This window comes from Ascidia mentula, chromosome 4 (assembly GCF_947561715.1).
Source record: "Ascidia mentula chromosome 4, kaAscMent1.1, whole genome shotgun sequence".
NCBI classification, from domain to species: Eukaryota; Metazoa; Chordata; class Ascidiacea; order Phlebobranchia; family Ascidiidae; genus Ascidia; species Ascidia mentula.
Window position 1 is genome coordinate 7,051,411 of NC_138569.1, and position 21,788 is coordinate 7,073,198.

The 21,788-nt window shown below is 38.6% G+C and overlaps 3 protein-coding genes across 4 annotated transcripts; all 3 read left to right on the plus strand.

Annotated features, from left to right (window-relative positions):
* The first annotated feature begins 520 nt into the window (after window positions 1-520).
* Window positions 521-6,893, plus strand: LOC145897075 (sodium- and chloride-dependent GABA transporter 3-like). 2 transcript variants are annotated; one of them, XM_082985242.1, is made up of 14 exons: window positions 521-601; window positions 873-979; window positions 1,194-1,324; window positions 1,802-1,928; window positions 2,151-2,262; window positions 2,718-2,853; window positions 3,417-3,551; window positions 3,804-3,907; window positions 4,062-4,186; window positions 4,648-4,760; window positions 4,911-5,048; window positions 5,180-5,383; window positions 5,443-5,610; window positions 5,748-6,893. In XM_082985242.1, exons 1-14 carry the CDS (start codon window positions 579-581, stop codon window positions 5,844-5,846), a joined length of 1,722 nt encoding a protein of 573 aa, XP_082841368.1. In that variant the 5' UTR covers window positions 521-578; the 3' UTR covers window positions 5,847-6,893. The 2 variants fall into 2 exon arrangements, with proteins under 2 accessions (XP_082841368.1, XP_082841369.1); XM_082985243.1 differs by having other exon boundaries at window positions 570-601; window positions 873-934.
* Window positions 6,894-10,278: 3,385 nt separating this feature from the next.
* On the plus strand, window positions 10,279-16,453 carry LOC145897074 (sodium- and chloride-dependent creatine transporter 1-like). The gene is made up of 14 exons (XM_082985240.1): window positions 10,279-10,404; window positions 10,488-10,591; window positions 11,008-11,138; window positions 11,316-11,442; window positions 11,716-11,863; window positions 13,400-13,535; window positions 13,592-13,726; window positions 13,957-14,060; window positions 14,202-14,326; window positions 14,476-14,588; window positions 14,655-14,792; window positions 15,042-15,245; window positions 15,305-15,472; window positions 15,770-16,453. Exons 1-14 carry the CDS (start codon window positions 10,373-10,375, stop codon window positions 15,881-15,883), a joined length of 1,779 nt encoding a protein of 592 aa, XP_082841366.1. The 5' UTR covers window positions 10,279-10,372; the 3' UTR covers window positions 15,884-16,453.
* A 1,197-nt stretch (window positions 16,454-17,650) lies between these two features.
* LOC145897256 (tyrosine-protein kinase receptor TYRO3-like) lies at window positions 17,651-21,485 on the plus strand. The gene has a single exon (XM_082985457.1). It carries the CDS (start codon window positions 17,656-17,658, stop codon window positions 20,851-20,853), a length of 3,198 nt encoding a protein of 1,065 aa, XP_082841583.1. The 5' UTR covers window positions 17,651-17,655; the 3' UTR covers window positions 20,854-21,485.
* Window positions 21,486-21,788: the final 303 nt, after the last annotated feature.

Here is a 21,788-nt window from a genome sequence, read left to right on the forward strand (position 1 = left end):
TCTGTTGTTTACCTGGAGTCTCGATGCAAAAAGATATGATTTATAAGACCTGAAGAAATATTTGGAATAAACGACTGAGAATATTATATTACAGTGGAAGGTATAAAAGGAAGCAGGATATTTGGCCCAGGGAAATGTTTAAACCCTAAAACAGACAATGAATTCTAGAGTGAGGTTCACGGGCAAACTCTACGACTAATAACTATCACATATAGTTACAATGTAGCGCCACCAACAGTGCTTTTCGTTGCAACATAGTTAGCTTATTTGACTTTTAGAAACCGACGACCTGGCAGAGGAACTTGGTTTTACCTGATTCTAGTTTTGTTTCGTTTTGTACTTCACTGCACATGGAATATAATTTATTTTATTTGATTGAATCTTGTACAAGCAGTAAAACAGGAGATGGATATGTTTATGTTTAACTTGCGATGCTAGGTTCCGCATGATCTGCCGCATCGCACGAATTAACAACCATGAAATTATAAGTTCTAAAAGCAATTGTGCTGTGCTTCACTATACCACGTTCATCTGTTCGCAGATATAGGTTCGTGATAATTACATAAGTTTGACCAGCAATGAAAATGGTAGAGGATAAAAGGTGGGGAATCTAATTGATATTGTGAAGTTGGTTTTCAATTGTTAAACTATTGCTCCATAAACTTAAAAAAATTGGGAAATATGCAATGATTTGCGACAAGAAAAAAAGAGGAAAAAAGTTTTATCATTTTAATGATATTGCTGTCTGCTAACTTGTTTTGTATTGTTTTCTATCTTCTCTGAACAAAAATATTACCATTACTTTCAAGTCATTATAAATAGCTGGTCGGGTGAAATTCCTTCTAACCAGTAAATTATTATTTTTGCCGCAGAGACAAATGGGATCGTCCGATTGAATCTGTTTTCGCGCAAATCGGTTACTGTGTTGGACTTGGTAACCTTTGGCGATTTCCATATCTGTGCCAAAAGAATGGAGGAGGCATAAGATTTGAAATTTCTTTCATAGTGACAATGTTGTTATGCCTAGCGATTTTTTTTGTTTAATTGCAGTAATGATAGTTTTTCAACTTAATTTTCATTACGCAGTTGTAATTAGTTTTTAATTTACAATGTTACGAAAAAAATTCTACGTTAGGCATTCACGTTTTTGCCATTATGATCTCCAGTGGTTAAAACGTAGGTCATTTTTTAAGGAGTATTCTTGATTCCTTACGCTCTCTCCGTCATCGTGATGTCAATTCCTTTGTACATTTTCGAGGTTGGACTTGGACAGGTTACTAGTAGAGGAAGGGTAGCTGCTTGGAACAGAATACCGCTAATGAAGGTTATTTTGTAAGAATAAATATAAGGCAAATTGGTAATTGCTTTCATTGCTACCATCGTAAAAAATACCTCTGTAAATTAATTCATATGGTACATAGGCAAACTCTACAGCACAATGCCGTGACTAAAAGATCATCCAAGAATGTCCAAACTCGCAACGGAATTCGGAACTTTAGCCGTTAATCCCCAGCGCTCTGTGCGCGATAAGGTTCATGGCGCGGAATGAGCTTATTTGTTGTGCGTTTAGACTGTAAAAAAAACGAAAAAAACAAAAAACCTCCTTGTAAAGTAGCCTAGTTATGACTGTGTTATCTTTGAACCCAAATTCAGCGGTTGTCACTAAAAGACAGATGGTCCAAATAAAAAACTGTTGTCAGTCAAACGAAAATGGTGCATCTACGCTCATTGCCCACTGTAACCAGCGAGGCGCACAAAAAACTTGATCCTGTGGTTTGTAAAAGTAATTTGTTTCAATCAGGGTGTTGGATACGCTTCGGTGGTTCTAGTTGTACTGGCTATGCTTCCCTACATGATGGTAATGGCTTGGGGAATTTTGTATTTTGGGCACTCCATTACAACTGGATCTCTGCCGTGGACAACGTGCGGTAAGATGTGGTGGTCTTTTACCAAAAATAGCAAGTTGTCAAAATAGCTTAAAACAAATCTATTCACATGGTACAGAAATCCTCATTTTGTTTTAGGTCAGATTTGTAGCAAAATTTTGCCGCATGGTGATGCTCTTGAGTGTTCCAAAAAAGTATTTTTTACAATACAAAACCTACGTCGCAAATTGGAAACATCTTATTTTACGTGAAATTTATTTGCAGATAACCCCTGGAACACTAATTCGTGCGTCACTTTCCAGACGGCTACAAACCGGTCGTCGAACGGTTCTGTCCTATACAATAAAGAGTCCTTGCCGGAAGTCCAGTTTTGGAGGTAAAAATCACGAGGGAATTCTTCCATCAGTAGAACTGACTGATTTTTTTCTTTTTATGATTTGAATACTTTACTTGTATTGTTTATTGCTATTATGTTCCAAGCGCTTTAAAACAACATGGAAGGGTTTGTGCCAATATTATACGCTTAGGATATTTGTTTCTGGACAATATTTGAACACAATTTTCCACGAACTCGTCTAACGTGATATGTTTTTGTTTCTTTTTTGCTACTGTTGGTTTTAGCGTTATTCATCAACACTTCGAACGACCAGACGACATGTGACGGCTCTGCAGCATGCAACCCAGCAAATGCCGTAATTTAAATCGCTGGCTCTATTTTGCGTAGGTTTAAATCTAGGCTATGCTGTCTTGCTAAGAACAGGGCAACAAGAGTTTAACCCTAAATGTTGTCAAAGCTATGCGATAAGATGCTGATTTTAGTGTTGTGAACAGGAATTACGTGTTGAGAATTCCCAACCCAGCAAGCGGTATAGATGGGGAGTTTAATTGGCCGATTCTTTGTTCCCTCATCGCAGCTTTTGTCACTGTGTTCTTTGTAACCGTCGGGGGAATCAAGACCAGTGGAAAGGTGATGACAAATAGTACTTTAATAACAACGCAAGGAATGTTTATTTGGAAAAACCATGAGTTTGTTGTGTTGTTTTCAAACCTTATGTGGTCACGTACCATCTGGAGGTAACTGCTCCACTCCATGTTCGGATCAATGTCAAATTAACCCAGTGTTTCCCAACATTTTGGTGGTCAAGCACCACGTTCCATTAAACGTAATTTAGGTTGGTGAAGCTGAAGAATATGCATCAAGCTACACGTAATCATGCGGATATTTTATGAGCACTATTTAGTTTTATGATGAAACACCGACCAAACCTACAATAACACCTAAAATGCAATGGTACGAGTACCATTGGTTGGGAAACATTGGATTTTCATATGTTATTCATTCATGAATGAAGGATGCAACCTGTGCAACATACGTATTTTACGTCACTTTTCATGCCTAAGGTTATATCCTCAAAATAAAACCAGTGGCATGTACATGTTACGAAAAAAAAGCAAATTTTTTGTTACTTTACGAAGATACGTCATAGAAGTTAAATTAAACAATAAGAAAGTGAAATATTTAAATTTCAGGTTGTGTACTTTACCGCAAGCTTCCCCTACGTAATTCTGGTCGCTTTGCTAGTGCGTGGCGCTACACTTGAGGGCGCAAGCAAGGGATTAAGAGCTTACCTTGTTCCTGACTTGTCCCGTCTCGCCAAAGCACAGGTAATAAGCTCCCAGTCAGTAATTCACCATAGTCTAGACCAGTGCTATGTGCAAAACTGTTGAACTCTTTGCCACCGAAAAAATCTACCATGTGACCCCACAGTGTCTCAACCACCAGATTAACAAGCACTGTAATACACCAGTAAACTGTTTGTTTGTCCCGAGGCCTGGTGTGGGCCAAAAGCAATTATAGATCTGGCGGCCAAGACCTAAATCGGATATAACTACTCTGAAGATAACTGTATGTTTTAGGTTTGGGTTGACGCAATCTCCCAAGCTATCTATACATTTGGCATCGGGTATGCTGCTTTGACCGCGTTTGGCGGTTACAATAAATACAAGAACAACTTCTACAGGTAAACCACTTTACAATGGGGAGTATGATTGCAGTCCTATCTAATTGTGCTTGGCAAGGTTAATTTAATACGGTCGTATTAGCAATTCATCCTTCTGACCTGTTTTTATTTTGTCGTTTTGTATGAAGTGAAAACATGCACTCACTTTATTTAGATCGTCTCTCATCGTGATTTGCCTTGGTTGCCTTACGTCGTTCACTATGGGTTTGGCAACGTTCAGTGTCCTCGGCCATCTTGCCCACGTCATGGATGTGAACATATCTGATGTGGTGCAGTCCGGTAAATTGCCATTACAATAGACTCCAGGAGTAAAAATTATGAACATAATATACGTATTTTTTGGCAAAAGTAACAAGACCATCACATAAAAATTGATTTTAAATTTATAAATTCATAATTCATTGGGCATTTTGAACTGTCCGAACTTTTTCAAAGAAGACAATGACACATATGAAAACCTTTCCAACTATATTCACGGATGAGTGCACATGTATTCATTGTTTTGACGTCTTGACATGACTCAAAAATCAAAAAGCTGAATTTAATGAAAAAAAATTAACTAAGATCTTTACTCACATAAATTACATTGTTTAAATCACATAATATAATTTTTTTAAATATTTTTCATTTATTACGGTTGGTTCTCCTGTATTAGACGGGTGATTTGAAAGATCATGGAAACTTTTGAGTGTGTATACAAGCACTTGGAAAAGATTTAAATGATCTATTCACTGTTCCAGGTCCAGGGCTTGTGTTTCAAGTGTTTCCCGTGGCTGTTTCTCTTATGCCCGCATCTCAATTCTGGTCCGTCATGTTCTTTCTGATGATCTACTTTGTGGCCGTCGATACTTCGGTAAAATATCTGCAATTCGCAGCAGTCAACGTATAATCTAGAACCTGACTAACGTGTTCTAAAAAGCAGATTTACATTTGCATCCAACTGTTTGGAGTTATTATTAGAAGAGATTTTAGAGTTTTTTATGTGTGGTAATACTGCTTCCAGTTTTCTGAATTCGAGGGCATGATGACTATAATTGGCGACGCTTTTCCGAAGCTTATTTCTACACCACGCAAACGAGCTTGCACGAACAGCGCTCTTGGATTAACTTTCTTCATTTTATGCCTCTCACAAGTGCCGGCCGTAAGTGTTGCTTTGCACCATGTGATAAATAGTACCATGTGACTTCTATTTCCATATAAACCGCAGACAGGTTAATAAATACGAAAAACCTACAGTTTAAGGTTTAGGAAAGAATTGGGTTTGTATTTCAGAATGGAATTTACGTGTTTGAATTGATCAACATCTACGGTTCTTCTGGCATTTCTATGATTCTACTTGGTTTGGCGGAGGCGGTCACAGCTGGATGGCTATGGGACGTAGAACGATTTGGGCGTGACGTTAAGGAAATGACCGGCAGTAACCTCGCTGGGTTCATCAAAATATGTTACAAGTTTCTGACACCACTAGTGTCGCTGGTATGACAGTTTAAAACCACAACTAAAGCTAATTAATGGTTTGTTGCTTCACTTTGCAGTTCGTCCTGTTTTTCTTCATCGTTAAATGGGAACCTTTGACGGTCGGTGACTTTATTTACCCGACGTGGGCGAACGTGATTGGTTGGGGCATGGCACTGGCTTCGATACTCTGCATTCCTGTTACAGCTGCCTATGTTATATGGAAAGGAAAGGGGAGTTTGATGAAGGTATAAACATAAACCGTTGGTAGATTGGTTTATTGCTTAGGCTTCACCAAACATCCAACACGTATTATGTTTGTGATCTGTAAGGAAAAGCTGACTAAATTAAACTCAACATATGGTTGATATTTTGTTGTTTCCAGAAATTTCAACAAAGCTTGCGCCAATCGGTGGAAACGAAGCGATCAGAGGTGGGCGACACTGTGGAAGAGAAAATGATTGAAGCAGACACCTTGATTTAAAACGACGGATGTTTTTGAACTGAATATGTAGATAAGAGCCCAGACCATACCAAGCATGAAACAATTCGGTTTACGTATTCGCCAGATTGAATGTGTACAGCTTACTCGTATTACTTGGCACCAGTAAAATAACACAGCTTTAAAACGGGAAAGGCTTTGCAATTGGTGCGATTTTACAGTTTTGTTTTGTAAATCTTCGGTGCATTCATAGCGTTGTCCCGTGTGTAACCTAATGCAACTGAACAAAAAAGTTCAAACTTGCTGTGGACAAGTCAGAAGCCCTGGACCTTTACATACGCATAAATTCAAAAGTTAAGATCCTAATATTTCAATATTTAAGGTCATTTAGTTATAAGATCTGTCCATCGCAGGATATTTGAACGTGACGATGATTTTTCACGATAGCCTAAAAGGTTAGAAGGCAAATGCATTACTTCCCCCAAAAAAGTTGTCAGACCGGGTATTGCATTATCACAGTGGAAAGATGTTGACCCCAACACAAATATCCGTACTCCGCACAAAAGGGACGATCGCTGAATGTGGGTGACATGCTTTCCAATACTCCTTCAAGCTCAAAGAAAAAGAAAGAAAACTTTTGCATTGTGCATTGATTACCCATAAAAGAATGACAGCGTGGAAAAGTTTTGTCATAGATAAAGGGGACGATCACAAAACGTCACTCAACCACACCATGTGACGCTGTTCTTCACCTGCTCGAGTGATTTCGATGTAACAGTGTTTGTAGAAACCTCAAGAAAACCGCTAGTACGTGTTGTACACCAATACGCACAGCTGGACTTGTACATATTACCCCCCGTTTCGTACAAGCTTGAATGTTGTTTCCTGATTTAGAACTTTGAACCTCACCGGAGTCACACAAACCGAATATACACCGAATGACGCGAATCCTGTTCAGGTTTTCTTCGGCGTTTGACTGATGTTACCAATCTCTCGCCCAAGGTGCTGTTACGTTGCATTGCCAGAAACGCTATTAGAATTGCTAGCCTGCCACGCAGCGAACATTTCCTGAAAATGTGAGGATAACCTTTGAACATTATCAGTATCTATTTGGCCTCTGCGTTATTTTTGTGATGAATAAAACTGGCCCGTTGCGCCATGAAATATACTGTACGTTTCAGGAGAGGTCAGTTTTGCGAGGCATTAGTTTACCAGTTGATATTAAGAGATTGAATTATTTGATTGTGTCACCATCCGCGTTGAAAGGTTTACACCAAACCATGCATATCCGTTGCTTCTTACAACTGCACATTTATTATTTTTTTTGAATTGTTTTTGTTGTGCCTTTTATTGTATGAGACAACCAGAGGCCATTTACGGTAAGTAATTGCACGTATGTGTAGTGCACAAGTCTCAAATAATACCCGAATACATTCCTATAAAATTATTATTTATGACGTACGATCTGCGATGTTGGAGCAGATGTGCGCTTGTGTTGTGTTTAGTATGTTGTAACTTGCAGTTGACTCAATTGGTTAAAAGCGATCAATGGTTTTTCGAGCGAGGGAAAATAAACATAACTTTGCTAACGTTAATTATAACGATGCTTGTTTCTAGGCCTGCTTCATACGTATAGTAGCGCACATCTGCTCAACATCGCAGGCCTGCTTCATACGTAAGTATTCAGTGCCGTTCCAAATTGCACCTCATTGCCGAAGATGGGTATCGGACAATAAAAAGATATGCTCACCAAAACAGCCAAGTTAATTATAAGTGTTGAAATTTCATTAGACTATGCAATATATATTGGCACCGCATTGGATCTCGATGCGGAATTTGTATTTGCAGCATTTCGTTGCAAGTGATGTTGTTCATAGTTTTCTTCCATGAATGTACTCAGGTATAGCCAGAATTGTGATGGCGCACGATCAGATATAACAACTTTTAGATTTGCGAAAATATCAGGGTTGGCCAAGTGCAGTTCTTTGGTAAAACTACTGTATACAATCTATCTTAACTCTTTCCTGGGCTTTAATTTTGAAACCCATCTTAAACCAGACTTGCGGACCTACACGAATGCTAAAGTGGAGAAACTTTCTTCGTGGCATACTTACGAAACAGGGCGACTCGAAACGCTGAAGCGTTGTTTTGGGGTTACTGGGTGTGGAAACGCCAAAGATAAAGGCGGCAAAGTACGTTTTTACACGGTGATGTGTTAGAAGCACGTGGGAGCCAAATTTAAACTATAGATTTACACCATACAGTGATTGGTGATAAGATATAGCAAAAGAAATGCTGCAAAAGAATTTGTAAGGGACCACACAGTACCTTTGTAGTTCGTATAAAAGTCAGAAGAGCGTTTGAATTGACTGAAGAACGTATACGAACTACAAACTGACTGAGCAATAATCCTGGCAGTCAGCAAACAGTTGCATAATTATCTTATTTCAAAGATTAATCACATTTACAAACCAAATTATAGTGTCTCATTCAGAGGAACACAAACTGTTTCCTCTACCACAATGATGACAGGTTTATATCCTTCCTGAGTTTTCAATAATCATCAGCTACATTGTGGAGTCGCTGGATAATTCGTGATTTTATTTGGCACATAGTGTTTGGTTTAGTTGGCTTAAACCAAACCAGTCTGATGTTTCGAGCAACTCACCTATACCCCGATTATGAGGAGCCAGTTCGATAAACAAACTACGTCTACGCGATTTGTAATCCTATTGGATGAGAATTTGTGGGTGTGGTATCAATGCAGGGGCGTGGGAAGTGTTTTTCAGCATTGGGTTTCAATCTGATTATTCACTCAAATTGTTGACGCGTTAGGCTGTCAGAGGATGGCCACCCTACATCGCAACCCGTTATCTAAAATATGTGCCCGAAACATGTAACTATCATTTTTGCTGCACCATGTGACAGAAGTAATTTAAGCCGAGAGATTTATCAATGTTAATGATGCTAGTATAGTTTTTACTGTTTTGCAATGAGCAGCCAAATTTGCCTGGAGAATATTTGTACATTGAAGGCAAAGAGCAGTTCTCACCTATAGAGTTGTAAACTAGTTTATTATGAGTCGAGACAACGCGCAGAACTATTGTTTTCTTTGCGTTGCTTTTGTTTCAGTGGCTTTGTTTGTTTACCTTTGATCAAAGTGCGGCATTAAGTGAATCTGTGTATCTCATTACATGTGATATGCAACATAACAAATGAAAAAAATCCACAAGATTCTTTTCTATCCACTCCATCACCTCTTGGTAAATTACAAAATTTAATTTCCTCCATCGCACACAAATACATTTGTTTTCATTCCAACCTTTCATCCGTATCACCTGGGTTAGCAAAATCTTCGGTTCATAACCTATTGGTCAGAGCAATTGTGACCCCTATCCCCAGTTGTTTTAGCACTTGAAGTTTTGCGTTTTTATCGAGGGTTTTGTGCCGCGGTTGCTGCGTCATCTGTAGCGCTTGATTCGTATTCCAAAACACGAAGCTTCAAAAACATTATATTGTGGCGTTATTTTGTTGGGGTAAGGGGAAAATCTGAACGGAAGATAATACATGTTAGGGCAGAGAAGCAGCATTTTCCAATGCGATAATATGTTTGAAAAGTCAATTTTTACAAATAATGGTTGAGTGCAGTTACAATGCTGTAATTTAAAGTAAATCGTTGCACCAAGAACACACGTCGTATACGTTGCATGGATGTAATGCATTTAAGAAGTGGGCGTTATGTACAACACTTTTAATGGTATTTTATTTGATTTTATTTAATATTTAACTGCTGCGGGTAGTATGAAATTGTTGTACATCTATATGGACAAGTTGGGCTCCGGTGTGCTGTAGACCGTGGTGAAGTCGACAGTGCTAGTGCTGAGTAAGCGAAAAAAGTAACACGCAAGAACGGCTCGACGGTATGTTTTCAGCTGAGTCACCAACAAATTTTTCGTCAATTTGTGCTGCGTTTGCATTTGCAAATCTTTCCCTTTGTCGCGGAGGTAGTGGAAAACTACCAGTAGGTAGACGACCGAAAATGCGGCGAAAAAAATGTTGCGCACTGACAAACGAGGCACGAAACAAGTCGCTTGCATTCCGTATCCATGCATCCAGAGTAAAAGTGGCATAGATTGATAGCTTGTTTTCTTTTGTCGGTAACAACGCAGAACAGATAAAAACCCAAAATTTGTAATTCGTTTTACAGAAATTTACTCGCAGAAAAATGATCTGTCAGACTCGTATACGAGACTTCATGGTTCAATGTTGTATTAGTGTGTAGTGAAGCATTTATGAAATCTCGAGTAGAAGGTTGTAAGCGAGTCCGCAAGACCCACACATTTTAACTTAACTTTGTCTGTCGTTGCGCTTTTGACGCACTGTCCTTTTACGCAACATTATAAGTTAAAATTGTGATAAGTTCCATACGATCTTTTTTCGCTTGATGTCAAACTTAAAAATAGTCGTAAATTGTAGAATGATTGCTATTCTAGACATTACAAAATTCCAATTCCGAAAATACTAAGTTGTGAAAATTGTTCATTTGGTTCAGCTGTATACATTTGATCATGGGGAAGGAAAAAGAAGAAGAAACTGACAGGTTCGTAGGTGATATAACATAGCTTTAAACTATACATTTGCATTGGCATTATTTTCAACAATTTGAACACCTATTAATTCCAGGACATGGGACAAGCCCATTGAGTCGATGTTTACTCAAGTTGGTTACCTGGTGGGACTCGGAAACCTGTGGAGATTTCCCTACTTGTGCCAGAAGAATGGAGGAGGTAGGCGATGCTTCCGGTTCAGTATTAACCACAAAACGTTGCAGTTCCATAGCCTTTTGTACAAAACGCAATCGTTTTTATGGACTACTCATTCCACTACAAATGCATTGTTTTTTGGCTCTTCAAGCGATATTCATCGATTTCACTTAAAATTTGGTGCTAAATTTAGGAAATTGCACTCAATGAACAACTGCTTGCAGTCCATGCGCTTTGGTACATAATATACGAACCACTCACATACGTATTTTATTTTGTCATGAAAAGACGGTTTTAAATCACCTCAAAACCTTTATGTTCGTTGACATTTCTAATCTAGAATGTAACTTAAATAATAAGTTATTTTAAAAGATATATAACTGCCCTTGCGCTATGCATTTTTTTGCTCACTTAGTTACTGTGTATGACGATCGTTACAGGCGTATTTCTTATTCCCTACGCCTTATCTTTGGCCGTCATTTCACTCCCTCTCTACACTTTCGAGATTGGATTGGGTCAATTTACGAGAAAGGGGCGCCTTGGCGCTTGGAACCGCGTTCCAATCATGAAGGTGGGATTTTTCAATTTACTCAACCCAATATCCAATATCCGTGAAACTTTGCAGTAAAAAAATTCTAGGACTAACCTTAGTGCAAGCAAAAACGTTTTGGCAAAAACCACATACAGTTGTCAGTGCGAGATCCATACATTTTATAAAGCTGAACTTCATGCGTTTACGCTTGCGCAGGGCATCGGCTACGCGTCAATGTTCGTCACCATATTCAGCATGATTCCCTACATGTTGATAATGGCTTGGGGAATTCTCTTCTTGGGGCATTCGTTTACATTGGGGCCTCTTCCTTGGACCACATGTGGTAAGAGTTTTAAACCATATTTATTCTAATAAACCATAATATAATAACCAATATTGGTGATTTAAATTGTGAAGTGATTCAAAAACACTCCCGCCTTAAAGCAAATGAACAAAGTATAAAGTATACATTTTACATCAGGATAACAAAAAACATAATTCCTTTAAATCAGTGAATATAGTTTTTGGCACGCCAAATCCTGTACTTTCATACTTTTGGTCAAAATATCTTGCGGATTTTAAAACCATTGGATTAATATGCCGTATGGCCACTCAGACAACCCGTGGAATACCAATTCGTGTATAACAATGGAAATGGCAACCAACCAATCAGTTTTCAAACTATCCTCGGAGGGAAGCAACACATCTTCAGACGGTCTCCTCGTCTACACCAAGGAGTCCTTACCTCAGGTTCAATTCTGGAGGTAGGAATTTGTACAGAAAAAGCGCAATGCACGAATCTTTCTCCATTGACATGTAGGGCGCCAAAGCAATAGAATTTATACGTTGATTTTGGTGAAGGTGACAATATTCTGTTGGCGGTCGCTCACAGAATATTAGTTTCGTTGCATCAAAACCGACAAATTATAATTATGCAACATTTAACGATTTATAACTTATTATACAACATAATTATGCAACATTTGACGAATTATATTATGCAACATAATTTTGCAACATTTGACGAATAATTGACGAATTATAATTATGCAACTCATGCCCGCTTTACCCAAGTTCTTTTACTGATTAGCTTTCGACACCAAACGAATAGATTTGCACGCATGGGTGATTGTAACATTACCTGAGTGCTCCTCTCCCTCTTCACTAACGTTCAACACATGCCGGATTTTGCCTTAAAAGATTCCACGAGACTGCACATAGAATGAGGAATTAGCCACACGAAAAGTTGAAAGAGATGTAAATTTTTCTCTTCAAATGTTGAAAGCACCGCTCTTTGTAAGGTGTCCTTACCTAATTTGGCCATTAGTGCTGTGATGACGTATTTCGATCGTTCGTAGCATTAATCCCTAATGTAGACGGCTTTAGATTTAATACACATCTCCGAAACAAGCATTATAGGCGACCCATTTCTGTTCACCAAACAGAAGACTTAGGTTTAGGACAAAATCATTTTCCAACAAACTTATTTCGCAGATATTTTACCTAAAACCAATGTTGACTATATTGTCTTTATTTCCACCGTAAATAACCTTAATGTGTATACGATGTTTCCCAGTCATGTTACTGGTAAATTCCCCTGCCTTTTTGCAGCCATATAACTCTGTGTGTTTCCCTCATATTTGTTGTAGTTTGAAGCCGATGCTGTGCCGCTCCGGGCCTATAGTGTGTCGCCAACACGACGACCAGCCACTGGAACGTGTGTAACATGGTTTAAGCAAGATGTTTTGGCTTAACTTCAGATATAGCTTGTAACCTTTTGTGTGTTGCCTTGCGAATAATCCACTGTGGGCAAGAATGCAAGATTTTGGTAAAAACAGATATTGGTTGGCAAAAAAGGGGTTTTGCAGATAATATATGTGCCCACACTGGCTTTTCGTTTAAATCCCTGCTTCTGTTTTGAATGGCAGCGTGGTGGAAATAACTTACTGACAAACATGCATTTACCTTTCATTGGTACAGACAAAATATAGTTTCTTACTTGATGCAAAGTAATGCAATGAAAAAGTATGTGCTTTCCACTATGGCGATCGTTTGCAATTTATGACATCGCCACTTGTCGAGCAAACAACTTGAATGATTCCGTCATATTGCCAAATGTTATGAGAAATAGCTGATGCATTTGGTAAACTTTTGCTTGGAATCAACAGCTTCGCCAATCATCTTCGTGTGCTTGTTTATTTGTTTGTTACAAGAAGTCGTGGTGGCAGTGCAACCATAGCATAATATAACATACTGTTCCTTTCGGATGCTCGAAATTACGTAGCATTTCTATTGTACAGGAATTACGTTTTGAGAATTCCCAACCCAGCAAGCGGTATAGATGGGGAGTTTAATTGGCCGATTCTATGTTCCCTCATCGGAGCTTTTGTCACTGTGTTCTTTGTGACCATAAGAGGAATCAAATCAAGTGGAAAGGTAAACATACGTTATGGTGCAACCGCAGGAATGACTACAACAAGCATCCATTTAAGGTCGTTTATTTTACCGCCACATTCCCTTACGTCATGCTCATCGCTCTATTGATTCGTGGAGTGACACTGGAGGGCGCTATGAACGGAATTAGAGCTTACCTCATTCCAGACTTCAGTCAACTTGTCAAACCACAGGTAAGGCCTGTATTCATTTACGTCATATAACGAGGGAAAACGTGCTAATTCCTGACATATGTGGTGCGCACATCTTCATATGATACTTGTAGCACAGATTTGCTCTGAAGTTTGGTTAAACCTGACTCATATAGAAATATATTTATAATATTTTTGGCGCTTTTATGATTAAGTAGACGGATAGCAAAAAGGATAGGATTACGGTATGCATAATTTTCAACTATCTTCAGGTATGGATTGAAGCTGCTTCCCAAACAGTATATTCTTTCGGGATATGCTTTTCAGCGGTTACGGCCATTGGACGATACAATCGCTACAACCAGAACTTTTACAGGTAGAGTTTGTCATTTTACATTCTTTGAATTATCAGTGCCGCACGGTAATCGTATTGGAAAAACGCTCTTTAGTTTTGCTAAATTGTGTTTGTTGGTCATAAAATTTTGTCGCTAGTAACCGACATTCTTTTTTCCTGAAGATCGTCGTTGTGGATTGTGCCGGCGGGGGCGTTCAGTTCTCTCACAATGGGTTTCGTTACGTTTAGTGTTCTTGGGCACTTGGCTCACGTACAAAACGTGAATATTTCAGAAGTCATACAGTCAGGTAATGGATCCCTTTCTCAATAAACTGAACTCAATGCATATAAACGAAAAGGGGTTAATTGGTCATGTAACTGCAGCAAGGACATTGAAAAATAAAACCAAGCAATGGATGTTTCACTGCCTTGCTACTTTAAAACTTTACGGTTGCAGGACCAGGCCTCGTATTTCAAGTTTTTCCAGTAGGTGTCTCTCTGATGCCGGCACCTCAGATTTGGTCAATCTTGTTTTTCATCATGATATATTTCGTTGCTGTCGATACCTCGGTAAGTCGCCTTTGTTAATATATTATTCTCAGAAACTGCGCAACAAAAATTTCAACTTTTTTACAGTTCACCGAATTCGAGGGACTCATGACTATGATTGGTGACGCTTTTCCAAAGCTGGTTTCCACTCCCCGCTGGCGCGCATGGTCCAACACTGCGCTAGGTGCATCCTTTTTCGTGCTCAGTCTCATGCAACTTTCGGGCGTAAGTATCAGAACCTGAAACTGCTTTCACAATCCCTTCGTTATTGTCAGATCAAATAAATTGTTTTCGTTCGTCTCCGGTTTAGGTTTACTCCCAAACAATTGCATTAAAATTGTCGGGCTTGTAGTCTCACACCAAAAAAATTATAGTTGCAAACAATGTTACCGAACTTTAAGCAAATGTTCTGTTCCACTCAATTTGGTGTGAATGCACAATCGATTTTTTTAATCAAAGTTATCGTTCTTACAGTACGGAATATATATATTTGAATTGATGAATTACTACGGAGCGTCTGGCATCTGTCTTCTGTGGGCAGCACTTTGTGAGTCTTTCACGGTCGGGTGGCTTTGGGACGCCGAACAGTTCAAGCGTGACGTGAAGGATATGACCGGCAGTAACATGGCCCTTTACTTTAAATATTGCTACAGGTTTTTCATTCCCATTGTGTCATCGGTATGTCCTAAAGCTGTGTCATTTCTATATTGTAAAATAAAACAATTGCTTTTTTTTAGTCTGTGCTACTTTTCTTCATTATCAAATGGGAACCGTTGACGGTTGGAAATTTCGAGTATCCGACATGGGCAAACCTTATTGGCTGGTGTATGTCAATGTGCTCGATTCTGTGTATTCCTATAGTCATTATCTACGTCATGTGGAATGGTCAAGGGTCAATGAGAGAGGTGAGACTTTCGATTAAGTTTTTAGTTAAATCTGTAAAAGCGAAGGTAGTAAATCCAATGATAATTCGGACTTGTATGTACTGAACTTGCAATGAACGTGTAATGTGTTTCAATGAAAATCTGAATTGTTTGCTTTTTTAATTGTATGCTTAAGCAGCAATGGTTTAGTAAACTCTTGTCAAGTAAATATCCAATCCAAACTTTGCTACACTGCTCATGTGTCTAGGTGGTACCACCAGCACCTGTGCAACGAAGGTAGACGCAATATTTCTTATGCTCGTGTGTTAATTTCCACAGAGATTTACTGACGGGTTGGCCAGCGAACTTAATACGAAGTACGTTTCGGGAATGAACGGACAATTGTCAGAGGGCGAAAAGAGAATCTTAGAGCGGGAAGACTCGTCTGTTTGATGCTAATTAATTATTATGTATTTCATGGTACCCGCAATTACCAAACCTAACATTTCCTTGTGATTCGACCGGTTGCATACCATCTGGTGACCATTTGGTTAGTTGCAGTTTCAATCACAAGTCATCATTGTTCACATACACACTGAAGACCCACCCAGGAAACCAAGGGTGGCAAAACATTCTTGGCGAATAATGTTATTCTTGGTTTCGCTGCTAACTGTTAATTAGGACAAATAAAAAAAAACTCCTTATCCTTGTTAAAGAAAAAAAAGTCACAAACAATACAGTAATACATTGTGCTTGGGTGCTACGCCGGGAAGAATGAAATGTACATTTTTCTTTAGTTTTACTTTTTTTGTGTGATATTTCTGATAAAGTGTCATGGAATTTAATGTACAATTGCCTAATCTTACAATTATCTGTGTGTTGTAAACGCTATATGTAGCCACAACAGGAAATTTTACAGCGTGAATACGTGGTCACATAGTTGCATGACAGCAAAAAAATTGGCCGTTTAATATCACAAATGAATGAAATGTTTGCGTAGCCTGGTTAATTCTGTATAGCCATCTATTATTTCACGTAGCTCAATCGTTTGAACAGTAGGCCTGATTTGCAAGTTCAAACCTCACCGGGAGCTTGACTTTTGAAATCTCTATTCGACTTGCCAGGAAAAATGACTTCGTTTCAGCTTGGCTGCGATGCCAGTGAACCGAATGGTCTTGCAGCGTACCAAATTGATTCCTGTCGGCTGTTTTGCTGTGCTAAGTCTGCTTGCGTGTTCTTGCTGTAGACTACTGAATTTAAAACTCCGTGAACAGACTTATTTATTTAATGGACACACACGTTTGCAATGCCAGGCGGCGTAAAGTTAAATTTGTTCCAAGCGCGTTTAACTAGAGTTTATCACGTGACTGAATTGCAGCGAATTACTATCAAAAGCACGTGTGAACATCACAGCGCGATGACGAGAAAATAGTAGGCTCGAGAGAGACTCTGAGAAAGAGACTGTTTTTAAGGGTTACGAAAATATAGGCTTTTTATAACGAAGTGTCAGTGGTTGTCCAGGAGAGGATCAGCAGCTTGTTTTTAGCTCTGCAGGAAGTGTTAACTCCGCCTCTGTTCTTTCCGTGTGGTGTTCCAACATGCGTGTTGCCACAGTCTAAATACGATAGCTGAGAAGCGAAAGGTTTCGCAGAAATGCGATCCTGTACAGTCATTGCAATTTTATTAAAATTTGGGATTTGACACATGTATACAAAAGGTCGATGAACCATACATTGGCATATAAGAATGCCCACCGCATTTTTCACGCTTGACCTGCAAGGCAAGCAACCGTAGAGAAGGTAGGGGAAGTACCTCACCTCGGGCAAAACCGCGAAAAAGTTGTGAGGCGTAACCTACGTCAAAAAAATTACATTCCGCGTCACTGGATTTCTCAGTTTGGTGTAGTATTAAAAGAAGAGCCTCAACACAGAAACTAGAAACGTTTAGTTTACCGTTGATCTTGGTTTGTGATTATTTGATTGGAAACATATATGTTTAGTTATTGTCATCAGTGATAGGAGTAGGACTAAACTTTTTATTATATTAAATTACTACATTATAAAAAAATGACTCGCTTGTAAAATATATATATACTGTGAGGTGTATTATGAGCAATTATTTTACATATGCAAGTTGTAAAAAACAAAAAAGGGCATTATTTTACAATTATATAGGATGTATAAATATTAAGATTAAAAAATGTTTTCATTGTTTAGCGGGTAGAAATGCATATGTATGTTTGTTTGTACATAGTTTGTTTTTATTTAATATCACCTTCACTTGGCGACCTTCAGGTCATTACTCACCCAATGAGTCAAGTGTTGAATTCTACCAAAACTGATGCCATTCTAAATTGCTCCTTTTCTGGGAGCACCAGAATTCAGATTATGTGGCTAAAGAATGGCCTAATAATTCGAAACCAAAGAAACATACGCACGTATATTAACAGAGATGGCAATGTGGAAAGTGTGTTTCAATTAAACAGACTGACCAATTTAAGCAATGGAATGTATAGCTGTGAGGCAAGATCATCATCATCAGGAAAATCGTTGAAATCTAACACAGCATCTATACAAGTCATGGAGGCACCTGTATTAGTAAAAGGTCCCAGGAATATAACCACAACCTTGTTTAACACTTCTCTGAACATCCCATGCAAGGTAAATTCATTCCCATCACCTAAAATGATCAGTTGGAAGTATACTATATATTCAAATAATACACCAAGAATCAGAGGACAATTGGATGGACATTATAATGCTGCTTTAACACAGCTACCGGAAACTAGTGTTGCTATATTGCAAAATGCTACTAAATATGTTATATCATGTGAGGTGAAGTACATTGTGGGATCAACTACATCACTAAATGCTACTATAACATTAAACAGGAAACCTCCAAAACCATTGATTTCTGGTATCTTAACGGGCATGACAATTGCTCAAATAAAATTTTCCCCTAACTTCACAGATTTAACCCATTGTCTTGTAAGTGTAAGAAACAAGACAAGGCAAAACAGGCAGCAGCAGACTGTTACATTCCATAAAGGGGAAAGAATTGATGTTATGTTTGAAAATTTGAAGCCAAATGCCGACTATTTGGCTAGGGTGAAGTGCTGTAACAACCTTCTATCGTCCAATTGGAGCAATTGGGTGCGGTTCAGAACTGCAGCAAAAAAACTTCTGGGCACTCCAGAAAATGTGAAACTTTTTTTCAACCAACAAGATGTAACTGTAACATGGTCTCCTACCATGCCAGGTCAAGGTGTTGTGGGTTACTGGGTAGATTTATTTAGTGAAGAAGGTCTAAATACTGGACCACTTGTTGCCAAAGAGGTAGTTGGGACCTCTGCAACTTTTTCAAACCTTTCTCCTAATAAGCCTTACATCCTTCATGTTTGTGCATTTACCACAAAAAACTTAGGAATGTACTCCAAAAAACGTTTCCGATTGGCATTCAAACAAGCTCCTACCCAGCCAGTGATCACGGCCAGAAGCACCACAAATGGCATAAATGTTTCCTTCAGAGTTGAAAATGGAAGCCATCCCATAAAAAGCTGCTCAACTCAAGTTAGCGAAATCAATAAAAATCAAACAATAACATACAACTGCACAATAGGGGTGTGCTGGAACAAATTCAAATTCAATGAATTTTTTGTCCCTAAAAAGAAGATGCCGCTGAGTCTGTCCGTGTTCTGCACCAATGAAATTGGAGATTCTCCGTTAAGTGCACCTCTGAACTTTACTAAAATGAACTTGGATGAAAAAACAGTTAAACAACCCACAAACGTGTCGGCTGTTCAAGTCAGCAACACTACTATTAATGTTACTTGGCACTATGATAATCCACAAAGTGTCAGGAATTTCAATATCTGCCTCACAGCTGCCGACAATGGTAAGTCGAAATGTTACAACTCCACATTTCAACTGTACATAATCATTCATGATTTTCGTGGAGGCACCAAATACAGTATAACAGTAGCAGCTCAAAATGAAAAACATGCTATTTTTTCTGAATCTGCAAGAATCATTACAGGTGGAAAGAAGGAATATCCTACCACAGCAGAAACTCCAACAGAGAATTCCAAAGCATTGGCTATTGGAATAGCTGTAACGATGGCTTTGTTAGTTATATGTGTTGTAATGGCAGTAGTGATTTTGTGCTTAAAACACCATCAGCAACTTAAACACCAACAGCAAACATTGACACCTAGGCTTAGAAACTCTATTGAAATGGATGGTGGAACATCCACTCTCAATGACTATTATACACCAATGTCTTCCCAGGTATCTCCAGTTGACACTGGGGAGCTTCAGGAAAAACTGAAGGATGTTTACATTAAACCAGAGAAAATTAAGCAAACTAAAGTGCTTGGGGAGGGAGAATTTGGATTTGTCTTCAAGGGGGAAGTGACAATTTTGGATGAAAACAATGTTGAGACCAAGATGGAAGCAGCTGTAAAGTCCATCAAGTTTGAAGATTGTTCCCGACAAGAGAAGCTGCAGTTTATTGATGAGGGTTTAAGAATGAAAGGACTTAAGCATCCGAATGTGATGCATCTAATTGGTATCTCCCTGAGCAATCCTAATCAAACTTCTGCCAGCAGCTCAAATTTTTCTCCTCTGGTAGTGCTTCCATTTATGACCAATGGTGACCTTAAAAACTATCTTTTTGCTGTCAGAAGTTCAGGAAGGACAAACCAATTCCAACTTGTGGACTTGCTCCGATTTGGGTTGGACATTGCAAAAGGAATGGAGTATTTAGCATCCAATAACTTTATCCACCGAGATTTGGCTGCCAGGAACTGTATGTTGGATAAAAATTTTAATGTGGTTGTATCTGATTTTGGTTTATCCAGGCAGATGTATGCTGAAACTTATTATCGACAAACTCACATTTCCAAAATGCCTGTCAAATGGATGGCCATTGAAAGTCTGGGAGACAACATTTTCACTTCCATGTCAGATGTGTGGTCGTTTGGCGTGACAATGTGGGAGATTCTAACCTTTTGTCAGGCACCTTACCCAGGCGTCGCCAACAATGAAATGTTCCAAATGCTAAGATATGGAACCCGACTAAATAAACCGGCAACATGTGGTCAGGATGTGTGGTGTAAGGTAGTTTGTCCTTGCTGGATAGCACAGACATCTTCCCGGATAACCTTTCCTCAGCTTGTACAACAACTTCAACTGCTCATAGAGGACCCTCCAGAAGAAGCCTTGGAGCCAATAGAAGTTAAACTGCCAGTGAAAGAGTGTTCTGGGTATGAAGAAGTGGGAAGTTTTGGCTCCAGTGGTTATGATATGGCTGTGGACAATATCAGACCTAACGTAAAAGTGACGACCCCACTTTTGCATGAAAACGACAATGGCACTCCATCAACATCTAAATCCATTTCTGCAAATGATTCTGTGTACTTGTAAATACAGAGACCCCTAGTTTGGTCTTTGGTTGCTTTTGCTTTGGTTGCTAGCATCTTAAATAAATAACATGGCATATATACACAGTTCTTGTTTCCAGTTCATTGTACCTTTCTCATACATCAACATATTTTTTTCTACCTACATTGCAGTTATTTTGTTTGTTTGCTGTTTTTTCCTTTGTGTTGGTAATGAAATTCTTGTACACATTCATATAATGCATCATAACTCATGTCTGCAACTAACTGAAAGTTAACCCTGTTAAATCATTGTTTTCTGATATTCTTTCTAATCATTGTTCCCACATTTTTTACTTGCCAGTATTATGCATTGCATCACTTTTCTGTTGTTAAATTTCATTCAAGTACGTATAGTAACTATATTGCAGTTTTGAAATTCATATGCAGTTATATGGTACAAAAGTTAGCGAACATAATTGTTACCAAATGATATTTATATGCAGTGTTGCTGGTCACAACCTAAGTGCTTTGTGATGAACAATACATGTGGTGTTTTGTTTATTTGAGGTTTATTTGTTTTATACTCTGCGATTTTAAAAATAACTTGTTAAATTTAAAGCTTTCTTTTGAACGATACAGTAAACAGGTTACAAAATAAACAATATTGTCAGTATAGCCGTTGATGCTGGTCTTATCAACATCTTATACACCCCGGTATGTGATTAAGCCAACCCGTAAACGTCAAGTCGCAAAAATGTTATGTTACTATCTGGCGATACATCTGTGGTATTTCAAATGAGGTAAATTCGGTGAAAGATTATGACGGTTTACAATGTACATTAATGTACAGAGGTTCGTGGTTGCCGCTGTACTGATTATCAGCGTAGATTCTTTTCAAATCTATTTTCAATCCGCATAAAATACAAATCACCAAAAAAATGTATGCTCAAAAGTTAAATCGTAATTTTAGCCTACCCA